Source organism: Gastrolobium bilobum, unplaced genomic scaffold (assembly GCF_033153095.1).
Source record: "Gastrolobium bilobum isolate Gb01-03AN ecotype WA unplaced genomic scaffold, APGP_CSIRO_Gbil_v1 utg51561, whole genome shotgun sequence".
NCBI classification, from domain to species: domain Eukaryota; kingdom Viridiplantae; phylum Streptophyta; class Magnoliopsida; order Fabales; family Fabaceae; genus Gastrolobium; species Gastrolobium bilobum.
This window is the reverse complement of record NW_026898689.1, coordinates 20,850-33,057: the sequence shown is the minus strand read 5'-3', so window position 1 is coordinate 33,057 and position 12,208 is coordinate 20,850. Positions and strand designations below refer to the sequence as shown.

The 12,208-nt window shown below is 32.3% G+C and overlaps 1 protein-coding gene across 2 annotated transcripts; it reads right to left on the bottom strand.

Moving 5' to 3' along the window:
- Nucleotides 1–5,085: 5,085 nt before the first annotated feature.
- On the bottom strand, nt 5,086–9,770 carry LOC133318412 (uncharacterized). Of its 2 annotated transcripts, none has more exons than XM_061520401.1 (9): nt 9,569–9,770; nt 9,361–9,483; nt 8,102–8,182; nt 7,930–8,018; nt 7,761–7,835; nt 6,369–6,430; nt 6,216–6,275; nt 5,891–6,067; nt 5,086–5,537 (listed from the first exon to the last, which is right to left on the bottom strand). In XM_061520401.1, the coding sequence occupies exons 2-9, from the start codon at nt 9,481–9,483 to the stop codon at nt 5,470–5,472; spliced, it is 735 nt and encodes a 244-aa protein (XP_061376385.1). In that variant the 5' UTR covers nt 9,569–9,770; the 3' UTR covers nt 5,086–5,469. The 2 variants fall into 2 exon arrangements, with proteins under 2 accessions (XP_061376385.1, XP_061376384.1); XM_061520400.1 differs by having other exon boundaries at nt 5,088–5,537; nt 6,216–6,278.
- Nucleotides 9,771–12,208: the final 2,438 nt, after the last annotated feature.

Genomic DNA, 12,208 nt, shown 5'->3' with positions numbered 1-12,208 from the left:
TCACCAATTAATCCTATCTATTTCACTAAATAGCCCTACAAAAACTTCATCTGTCTTTTCAAATATACTTTTTTATTTATTATTTAAATTAAAAAAATTACTATAATTACTATGAGGATTGAATTCGAAAGGATAGAATTAATTTTGAAAAGTTCAAAATTTTAATTAATCATACACTTAGTCGACAAATCATTCAACTAAATAATATTCAATCAAATGAAATCGGAGTTAGAAAACAAAGATAATTAATTGGCAACCATGAATTTTATGTGCTGTAATATTTCCTTTTTGCCTATCCTTTTAACGCAAATATATTATTTGATTAATTATATAATTTAATATGAGTTATTATATGTATTAAATATAAATTATATTATATATATTAAAAATATTATTTAATATTAAAACATGTCCTAACTTGTTAAAATTTAACATTTTTTAAAATTTACGTTTCGGCGTGTCATGTCGTGTCGTGTCTCGTGTCGTTGTCGGTGCAACGTAGGTTAAAGTCACTGAAAAATTAGAATTTAACCAACTAATTAATTAGAAGGTGAATTGTTTGAAATAATTGAGATAGTTTACGATTGAAATTAATTGAAAATACTCAAGGAGGATCAGAGGTGAATTTTTCTAGCTACAATTTTCGTTATTAATCTTAAACTCCGTTTTAGTTCTCAGCGTTCTTAATTTGAACTACTTTTAATTGCAATTGTCTTTAACTTTAGTTCTATTATTAAAAATTTCTCTTCTAACTATTTTGATCTGTCCAAATTAAAGGGAATAGTGAGAATAGTGCTTAGTGCAAGTAATTCTCGTAGGACAATAATTTTATTTATTTTTTATTACTTGTACAACTGATATATTTATCGTGATCGCAAAGTATTTCAAAGCAATATTACATGGGGATTTCCGTAATAATAAATCAGATGGTTGAAATGCACTCTAAAAGTCAATGTGGACCCCTCCATCCATATTCTAATTATTGGGTTCATTCCCCACCAGGTATATGACATTTGACTTGGGTCAACCTGGTTGGGCCACAATATCACGCCAAATTGCAAGGCCTAATATTGAGCCCTGGAACCTGTTTGGCATCCTGCGCAAGTGAAAGTGAAATGTGAAACAGAAAACAAGGAAATCGGATATGTGATTGAAGAGAGAGAGAGAGATGATATGCAAAGTAAATTAGTAAATAGAAAGTATTTAATATTTTGGAAATTGAAATATCATTTAAATATCCTTTTGGTATTATACAAGCAAGCATCGACACGGATACTTTGAAAATTTTGAGTGTCGGACACGTGTTCGACACGGACACGCTCCGACACGCGATCAATATTTGAAAACACGTGATCAATTTTTCGACACATTTTTTCGACACGCAGTCAACTTTTTTCGACATGCGGTAATGCTCCGACACATTTTTTTTTAATTTAAATTTTATTTTATTAACTACATATAAAAAAATTAATTTATAAATTAAATTTTTTCTATTATGAAATTTAACATGAAAAATTAACAAAGTAGGAAAAATTATTTTTATTTATATTTATGTTATGAGATTTAAATATTTAATTGATTATATGATTTATTATGGACATTTATATATATATATTAAATATAAATTATATTATATATATTAAAAAATTTATTTAATATCAAAACGTGTCACAACGTATCGAAATATGATATTTTTTAGAATTAACATGTCGGTGTGTCGTGTCTCGTGTCTCGTGTCGATGTCAGTGCATCATAGGTATTATATACAATCAAATACTTTATTTTTAATTTGCTAAGATTTAAAATGATATATAATATTTCAAATAGAAAGCAAAATAAATCAGTTTCTAGCATAACAAAAATACACAGTAAGTTATGTATAATAAAAAAAAAAATACACAATAGGTTTCCAGGGGATAAAAACCAGCCGTTGGATAGCTGACAAAATAGTCAATAATAAATGCATGGCCGTTAGATCGATCAATGGTTAGCATTAACTACGTAATCATTGGGTTAAAAAAAGGAAAAAAAAAAAACAAACAAACACTAGACGACAACAATGCAATAACCTTGAAGCCAAAAAGTAAATATGTATTTATATTCAACTTCCTAACAATTTCACAGAACCAACGTTGCAGTTTCTCATCTTTTCGCTCTGTCTGAAACCGAACTCATACATCGCGTACCCTCAATAATAAAAACGCGCTCTACACCAAACATACTAAAAGAACCGAACCATCTTAAAAGCCATTAGAGAGAAAGAAAAAACACCCTTCACCTCTTTGACTGCGCGCAATGGCAGATCAACCTCCTTATTCTTCACGTAAAAGCAAAACCCACAACGATATTGACATTCTAGCAGCGGCTCAGAAGCTAATGCAGCTCAGCGATGAAGATTACAACAACGATGATGTTGATGTTAAAGGCAAGGGGAAAAGAACATCATGTGAAGAGGTTGATCAAAGACCAAACAAAATAACTTCCGCGAAGTATAAAGAGAATTTTGCGAATGATATTGAGTTGATTCCTCGTCCAAAGAAGATGAAGAAATATAGGTCTCTTGCGAGTATATATAGGGTGACAAGACCCATTAATGCTGGAAAAAGGGACAAAAGGTGAGTGCTTAAGCTTCAACAAGTAACTTAGTAGCTAAGGTTAATTTAGTCTTACCAAGTATCTTGAGTTACTGGGTCACTCCCAGATTTTGCTGTGAAAAATAATTAGAGTATTTTTGCGGAACTAATTACCTTCTCTTGTTGTAGGAGAATCCTGAGATCACTTTAATTATTATTAGCTAATTATCAATGACAATGTATTTTTTTGTCTATGGTTAGTTTAGTTTGGGTTGATGGCGAATGTGGAATCTTTCATTTCTCTTACTAGTTTATAATTAATTTTGAACGTATAGTTGATTTTCTAGCTCACATCTGAAAACTGGTGATAGGAAGAATATTATAATTTCGTTAATTTGTGATAAAAAAAAAATTGGGAGACATCTTATATAACTCCATTCAAAATTATCCCAGGCAGAATTGCGGTAGCCATTGTTTCTAACTAGGCTCATTGTTTGTTTTATTTTATTTGGTATAGTTCTCGTTTTTTATGCAGAAATGGAGTGTTTTACTATATGAGCACGCAGACACACTCACCCATGTACATATGTCATATTCCTAACTCAGAATTCCTATATCACTTGGAGATTAAAATGTATAACTTTTTGGTTTGATATTTATGTATTCTGCATGCGTTTAACTATTCTTTGTTCTATGCTGGAGGAGGAATTTCATTATTAAGAATAGGCGTTAATGGGTTATCCTAATGTACAGAATATATATGTAAGCATAAAAAAATTCCTAATTCCTATGGAGAAGTAATTCAATAAGCTATTCATATTAAAGATGTTTATTTGATGAAGAATATATGTCCGGCACGTATCTGTTTTGTTCATGGTTCGGATTTTAAACTACACGCAATTTAATGTGAAGGATTTCATGTCTGATCTTTTATTTTATCATGCTACCCACTCAAATTTTTATTTTATCAATAAACTTGAGTGGTAAAAGGCGACCACTTTGCTCACTCAAAACTTGTGAAGTGTAACACTGTACGTGCACCCGGTACATTTGCCTTTATGATTTTAGGCGCCCTGAAATTTTTTTATGTGTAATCGATTTTAACTTTTGATTTCATTAATGGTATCGTAACTCCAACCTATGTCCGCGCACGTACATAACACATAAAAATCTAAGTAACCAATTTAAGTTCATTGTAATTGCTGCCTACGGTGGCGGCTGATATCCAGACCATTTTCTGTTTAGGTATAATACCAACTGTGTTAAGAATTTTCGAGAACTGTTGTTTCTATTTTTTGATATTATGAAAGTAGTTATTTTAACCTTCTATTTTAAGGATTAATTTTTCTATGTTGTAAGATATAATTTTATTTTCTACACACACATAAAAATATATAGAGCTCATGTAGAGTCGAAAAGAAGAGAAAAAAAAAAAACACGAGCTCTATACACTTTTATATATGTGTAAGAAATAAAATTATCTCTTGTAACATAAAAAATATTAATCCCTTTGTTTGAAGACCAATTACCTGTTTACGTTTTTATCTGTTTGAATGATTGTTTCCCTGTTTCCAATTTAAGAAAGGAATGAAAATAGAAGAGAATATTGTACAGACCCTCATCACCGTTAACTAACTATAAGTAATGCTGACGATACAAGTACATTCTCCTTCACTCTCGATCAAACTTCCTTCGAGTGTAATTTTAGTACCCGTTTAAGTGGCTGGCTGAGGTATTTGATACCAACAAAATTTGAAATTTCTGTATATTTTTATCTTGTATAGACTAATCCATAAACAAGTGATGTGAAGCAGCATTCTCCCTTAATGGGTTGAGTACGTCGAAGAATATTTTTAAGACCAGTGAATCGAATACTTAACTTGCCAAATCTTTCACACCCCTTTTTTATTAATATATACCTTTACAAACTGTCTTTCGGTTGTGACGTGTTCAGTTGCTAAGCGACAATGGTCAACCATGTGATTATTTATTATAAGAGATAATTTTTTATCCTGTATAGATTATATGGAAAAAATATATATAATATAAATCATACATATTTTTATATATATATATAAAATAAAAATATCTTTTATAACACGAGAAATATTAATCCAAACAAAAAAATTTGATGAACTTTAAAAAAAATGTTCCCAAAAAAACATCTAAAACTATAATTGAATATATAGAATAATACAATGATTAATCCAAGAAAACCACAACATTAGGGAATGCAAAACACCGGCCATGCTGATGTACTGATAAAATGATTTTCTCGCTCTCAATACCAAATAAATAAATAATCCAAATAAAATAATATTATTAATTTCCTCGCTCCATGTTGTAATTAAAACATATGCCTGGAATTTTCAAGTGACTTTTTGAAGTAAACCAAGGTTCCTGTAATGACTTAAATTAATGGGATATCAATGATGCTCACATGAAGGTGATGCACTAAAGTAGCTGACACAGAATTCAAATTTTCATTTGCTCAGACTTAAAAAGTTATGAGAGAATAGAAAAACCAGAAAATTAGAGTCTTCAACTGCTCAGTAAAAAAGAGTAATCTATGACGCCTCATTCCTATCCAAAATTTCAACAGAAATGAAACTTCCACCTAAAAACTTCGAAAATAACTTACTGCTATAATTCCTATTAAAAAATTTTACAATTTAATTTTTTTAAGTATTTAAACAAATGAAATATATCTAACTCCACCTACCGATCTAGGCAAAATTATAGAGGTTACAAAGAAAAACTACAAAAACAAAACTGCAGGAACATGGCTGCAACATTGAACGTTGCAAATAATACCAAAATATTAGCAGATCACGCAAATGATATGCAGAAGGACAACCATCTAACAGAACATACACATGATAACCAACATCATATATCAAGCAGCTGCTCCCCGGCCTTCATAACGAACACGTCCCCGGCCTCTTCCCCTTCCACGTCCACGACCTGCAAAATCATCAAACAGAAATTACTATAATGTTCAGTCAAGTAGCATGCAGGAAGAGAACTTTAAAATGCTGAAAAAGAAGGAATAAAAGGCACGGAGGAAAATTAAAAAGACAAGAAGGAAAACAGTTAATGAATTCAAATGAATTTTCTTCTGTATCTTCCGTAGCCTGATTTAATAGGAAGCACCATCTAATGCAAATAGCACATTTAAAAACACAAATCCATTCACTATGCCAGCACACACCTGGCATCAATCAATATTTCATCTGATAATACAACAAATGTAATTTAGGCATAACAACATAAATTTATTTTCTACAAATCTAAATTTCATGAACTTGCATGCTTACCACGTGGGGCAGGTGGCGCATCATATTCACCATAGTCATAGTACCCAACCGGCTGGGCACCATAGCCTCGTCCCCGTCCCCGGAAAGCACGACCCCTTGCACGGCCTCGCCCTCTGCCACCATAGCCACGTCCACCATCCCAGCCATCACCATTTTCCATACCCCCATTGTAAAATCCTAAGCATAAAAGATTATATCCTAATAAGCACCTTTTGCATCTTTAAAAATTCCACAATAAGGAGTTCAATAAACCATTTCTGAACATTCTATAACTATAGAACAGCCAATTACAGTGAAATAAGTGAAACTAAGTACTTGGCAATACCTCTACCCCTGCCCCTTCCACGACCACGACCACGCCCTCTTCCTCGCATCCTTGGTGAGCCTTCTGTATTAGATCAAATTATAGTAAACATGCCATAATAAACACACTTATTTCACTTTTTTTTAAAATTAAAAGAAAAAACTTTTAACTCACCTCCTTCCTCTTCATATTCATTTAAAGGTTTTACTTGATCAACTGGAATAGGAGGTTGGTATCTGCATGAGGGGAAAAAAAGAAACTTAAAATACCAACAATAAATATAATTAAAAAGAACTCAACCAGTCTAACGAGAGGCATGGGGGCTGCCCCCCAGCCCCACCCCCAAAAATAAATAAAAAAACCAAAGTATTATATCCTAGATTCACCCCAGGTATAAACCGTACTGTTGCTTGAATTTTTCATTTCAGTCTAGCAAAATAATGTAAGCAAAACTAACTGAGACACCCAAAAAATCTTCTTTTTGTCAACACAACTGATTGCATGTACAGAAGCTTGTAGAAACATAATACAGAAGACAATCAGAACTAGTAGATCATGACTGGACCTTAATATTTACAGAATTGAATATTTAATAGAATCCATTTGGAGCCAAAAGTTAGAAGAGGAAAAAAATGAAAAGTGCAAACTTATAATCAACAGAAACTGATATACTAAAAAGTTAATGAAGTTGAAACCTTCCATCAGTCTGCACGAAAGTCATATAGGAATAAGTACAACAGCATGATAGACACAGTATTTACTTCACTCCTTGAAATCAAAGAACTAATATGTTCCCTCGTCCTCAACATGGTATTTGAAAAACAGGGTACAAATTAAAGTCAAATGCCAAACAAAGAAACATGTCAAGTAAATTTACATGCTCCTCTCCACGTTTAATGAGATTATACAGACCTGACTTTTTCTAAAATAACATAAACAACCCTTCGTTTAGAATTTAACAAGAAAAAAAGGGAATGTACGTGATAAAATTTAAGACAAGGCTTCCAATTTTTTAGAAACAAGGAAATTATGTGTTTGAAATAAGGGAGGTTAAACTTCATTAGAGCTTTAATAATTTACTCAAACGTGTTTTAATAAAAACCTCTTTGTCCTCTCCCATTCCCAATTTGACAAACAATATCAAACTTGTGTGACAACAAAGTCATAGTCTCCTGATCATCCATAGCAAGATATAATACAGTATTTACTTCTGAAACAAAGTAACACCATGGCATTACTATATATTTAGCACTTATATCTTGACCCATAACTTGTAGAACTACAACAGCAAGGAAAAAAGACTTACTAACTTATAGCTGTATTGAATATAAAAATAAATAAACTTTGCACAAGTGATTTACCAGAAGTGGGGAAAACATTTTATTTATGAGCACAATTCATCAAAAATCATAAATGATCATGATTTATCAAAGAGACTAACGAAGCCAATATTAACTAGTGATCTAGGAGCATGTCCCATAAATAAATAAGCCCATTAAAATACAAAGCATCTAACAACTACACTCAAGAGATACAGATGTCACACAACATCACACAAGCTCTTACCCAGTGGAGGATGTATCCAGTTCTTTCATTGACAAGGTAATTGTGATCATTGAAACATGGCGAGTAGTCTCCAAACTGATCAAGTAAAACACAAAATGAGAACAATCAATCCCATACACACAGAAATTAAGGATTTAACGGGGTAGCATAAAAGAAACAAAATCCATACGGAAGAAGGCCTTCTTCTAGCGGTTCCCACATGTCAGTTATATCAGTTGATCCGATTAGAGTGTTCTGATGCAGGCCAACAATCCTTCTCTGAAACAAGTAAACAGGTCAGTCACAAAAGATAAACAAATGCAGACTACCAACATATTACATAAAGATCTCTATCCTCCAACCTTGATCAGTTCAGCAATCATTACAGTCTTATTTATAGCACGTCCCATTGCTTTAAGAACAATTTCCTCAGATCCTTTCTCCTACAGAAAATACATGTAGAGCAAGATAAAAATTTAAAAACTAGTAAAATATGATTTAACTCTATAAATTGATACTTCCATGTATGGAACACAAAAAAAAATAAAAAATAAAAGGGGACAATCCTAAAATGAACAGAAAATCAATGTAAAATGATCAAGTAAACAAAGTAAAAATTGAAATATACCGAGAAAAATAGGCCAAAGCAACAACAAGGAATTACTAAGAGGAAGATGATTATCCCAATGATAAGATAATTTACAGAATATAATTTTTCTTCCACTGAGACGAAAGGAGAAGTTATCAAGCATCACAAACAGTGGAGTTTTGGGGGATAAGTTTGTTGTATCCTACAAAACAGAGATGAAAATTTTGGGGAATATATTTATATAAAAAAAAAAAAAAAACTGCAAAAAAATTCTTGTTTTAATTTTTCACCCCTAGGGTCTGTTTGGCTTGGGGGTAATATAGGGAGAAGTCATAATAGAATCAAGTTTTAGAAGGGGAAAAATGGAAGTTTGGCATATACAGTAACAGAAAGTAGTAATTTTTCTAGGAAGGAAAACTTTCCCCCATTTAGGGAATAACAAGTCAGGGGAAAATTATTGTCCTCTCTCAACCCACAAGCTATCACTCTGGCCATCACTCTCTTCATTTGCACATGCTAATGATGCTATTCATTCTATCATCTCTCTCAGGAGTCAGGACTATGTTCGCTCTCTCATCACTCTCTAACTCATGTGGCTCTCTTGTTGTTTTCTCTCTCTCTCTCTCTCTCATCAGACATGTGGATTTACCAGAAAATATTTCTTCATTGATTTTGCAAAGTGTTTGTTTTATTACTGGTTTTCTTTAATGATTGAATGGCCAAAGTTCAATTTTATATTTCAATTAGCAGGTTTCAGGTAAATTTGAGTCAAGAATCAAAAGATCCGTTGGCGCAATCATTTCTTCCAGCTACTCCATTATGTGACGTGAGTACGAGATTTTATTAGTGAACCAAACAAACAATAAAAGTAAGGCCTTTGACGGTCGCTTATAGGGACACAGAACAAGCGTGTGTAAATGATTCAAATCCCTCTTAATTTTGCCCATTTTTTTTGGTAAGAGTGCATAAGAGATAAATTTCAACGGTTAAAAAATGCATTAAAGGAGATGATAGGAATATAGTGATAGTAACCTGAAGGAGAGTGGTGGCGTAGGTTATATAATTCCTCATCCTTCCTTGAGTAGTAATGCGTATCTCGTTCTCATTTATAGGACTCTCTGCTTTCGGCTTCTCCACCCTCTGGTACCTATCCATCTGAAACAAACCACAAAAGCAATTCTAAGAAACAAAACATCAATTACGCATGCTAGGGTTTAGAGAATCATCTCATCTCACACACCGTTGTGTTGTGCGTGGCTAAGATGGAAGCGCGACGAGTCTGGATGGCTGGCTTTGGGGGATATGTTAATGCTACCACTCTCTCTCTCTCTCTCTCGCTCGCTCACACACACTTTCTCTTCTTCTTCCCAGTTGGCAGCGTTTGGGGATGAGGCTATGTGATTTGAACTTTAGGCCCCAAAACAAGCAAAGAAAGAAACCCTACACGCGGTGCTTGCGCAAGCGCTCTCTATGCCAAAAGCAGAGAGGAATAAGGCTGATGAATAGGGCTACGAGGTCCCGGTCTTACGCCGACGAGTCCGCAAAACTAACCCAATGGGCTTTTTGTATGGGCCTACCTACCTACCTATCATCATATTATATTACATTAAAATAATAGATAGAAAAAATCTACTGATAGGTTAGAAGTTTTTCATTCATTAGATGCTAAAATAATTATGGGATTTATTTTTTGAAAGGATATAAATTTGAGAAAGGTTATACTTACTACCTATTTTTCTTACTATCTCTTACTATCAAATCTTAACCGTTGATTTCCATCAATCTAACGGTTATAATTTATTGAAAATTAATAATTAATTAATAAGTATAATCCAATAAATTACAACCATTAGTTTGACGGAAATCAACGGTTAAGATTTAGTAGTAAGAGGTAGTAAGAAAAATATGTACTAAGTATAATTTTTTCCAAATTTTATAGAGGAGAGAGAATATAAAAATCCATCAATTATACACTAAAACAACGTTGTTATTTAAAATGATACAAAGTTGTGTCCGTTAAAATGACAAACGTTTTCCCTTAAAATTATAACAAAAATGACAATTCGTAACTTGTGAATACCTTCCAATTTTCAAAGTTTCGCAAGGTTATTCTAATTCTATAGTAGTTTAACTATAACATGGCAAAGCGTACAGTAGATTGTTGATTCTGATCAAAATTGTTTTCAAATGAATCTCAACCAATGCCATTACAATTAGACCATTATAAAACCATGGTCATATTTAGATGGAAGCCACCCACTTTTCTCAACTTCTCTATTTTCTCTAATTTTACAACGGTCTCTTCAATTAGGCATCACTTTGCATATTTCTTTTTGCTAAAATGATTAAAAGTAAAATTCATCTTACCACACTTTTGTATCATACAATTTACTAATTTGTTGTCCAAGACAGTTGAATGAGAGCATATTCATTGCACTGCCATAGCAATAGTCTAGTAAACAAGACAAAAGACGCGACACAATGGTTAAAATACATTGAGATTAATATAGTAAAGAATTGATTACGAATATTACCAACTGAACAATAAATTTACGTAATCATACATCTAATAACACAAGTTATCAATCAAATATTATAAACTAAAACTCAATTTCTGAAAATTAATGATAAAATGATGTTGAACGTCCTCTTCAAGAACCACAACGCTGGTAAAAACTTCTTTAAACTTCCCCATTAAACTTGGCTTTATATATTTGAGGTTGCTGCAAAATAGAAATAACTTTTACTTAATATATTATTTTAAAGGAAAAGATGAGCAACAAAACTTAAGGCATGTGATTTTGATCAAGTCAAGATTGTTCATAAAAGGTGATTGAAATCCATTTTGAAAAAATATCTTTCATATCAAGTCAAGATTTCCATGAAACTATCTTTCAGCCAATATTTCGTACCAAAGATGATGAATTTAGATCTTGTGTTCTTTATAGAAGTTGTATATCTCTCTCTTATCTTTTCAACGAGACCAAAATCACATCAATTCAACAAAATAACTCAAGTTGTGCCCAAAATATGAAACAATGTTCTTGGTGTCGAATTTCTAACCTTTCAACAGGTTGGTAATCGATTACCTGCATATGATAATCAATTATGTCTGCGACAGAAAGTCTGTAACAGCTATAAACGGCTAATTTTGGGTAAAATCACTATATAGACATTCCTCACGGCCCTAAAACTGAATTATCACTATTCTTACACATCTTAAGGATAATTTGAGAGCTTTTACACTACCATTTGCATATCTTTCAATATCTTTCAAAGATCATACATTCTTGAGCTCATATCTTGAAAATTCATATACCCATAGTGCTTCAAGTTACATGACTCACACTTTGAGAATGTATATTTATTTCCAAACACTTTCTTCTTGTATTTTTGAGTTGAAAGGGTTATGAGATCCATTGTGTTTCAGAGGTGGACAAATAACTAAGTAAATTTGGAGAAAATTGTTAGGTTGTCAAGTACTCATAAACTTGGAGGTTGTAAGGTATCCAAAAACCCGAAATCTTGGAAGATTGTAAAGATTTGTCAAGCACCCGTGAAGCTTGACCATTAGTGAAAAAGTTGATCAAGCAACTTCAATTTGGACATAGGTCACAAGTGGTGATGACCAAACTAGGATATATTGTGTTTATAATTCTCTAAACACACTCTTTATTTCTAACACTTTAATTGCTTCTTTGATATCTTGTATTTGCTAGTATATGTTCTATAATTGTGATAGATTATATGTTATGGATACTTGAATTAATCGATTAGTTTTTTATATGTTCTAATTTGCTAGAATGGGACTTTTGTGGGGAAAAAAACTAATAATACTCAATTTCTCATTCCTAACAAGTGGTATCAGAGCTTAGTGCTC

Coding starts and splice junctions, on each gene's coding strand:
- LOC133318412 (XM_061520400.1), bottom strand. CDS start 9,483: ATGGATAGGTACCAGAGGGTGGAGAAGCCGAAAGCAGAGAGTCCTATA. Junction 6,431..7,760: donor CTGGATACATCCTCCACTGG/GTAAGAGCTTGT, acceptor CCCCTCATGCAG/ATACCAACCTCCTATTCCAG. Junction 6,068..6,215: donor TGGAAGGGGCAGGGGTAGAG/GTATTGCCAAGT, acceptor TTTTATGCTTAG/GATTTTACAATGGGGGTATG.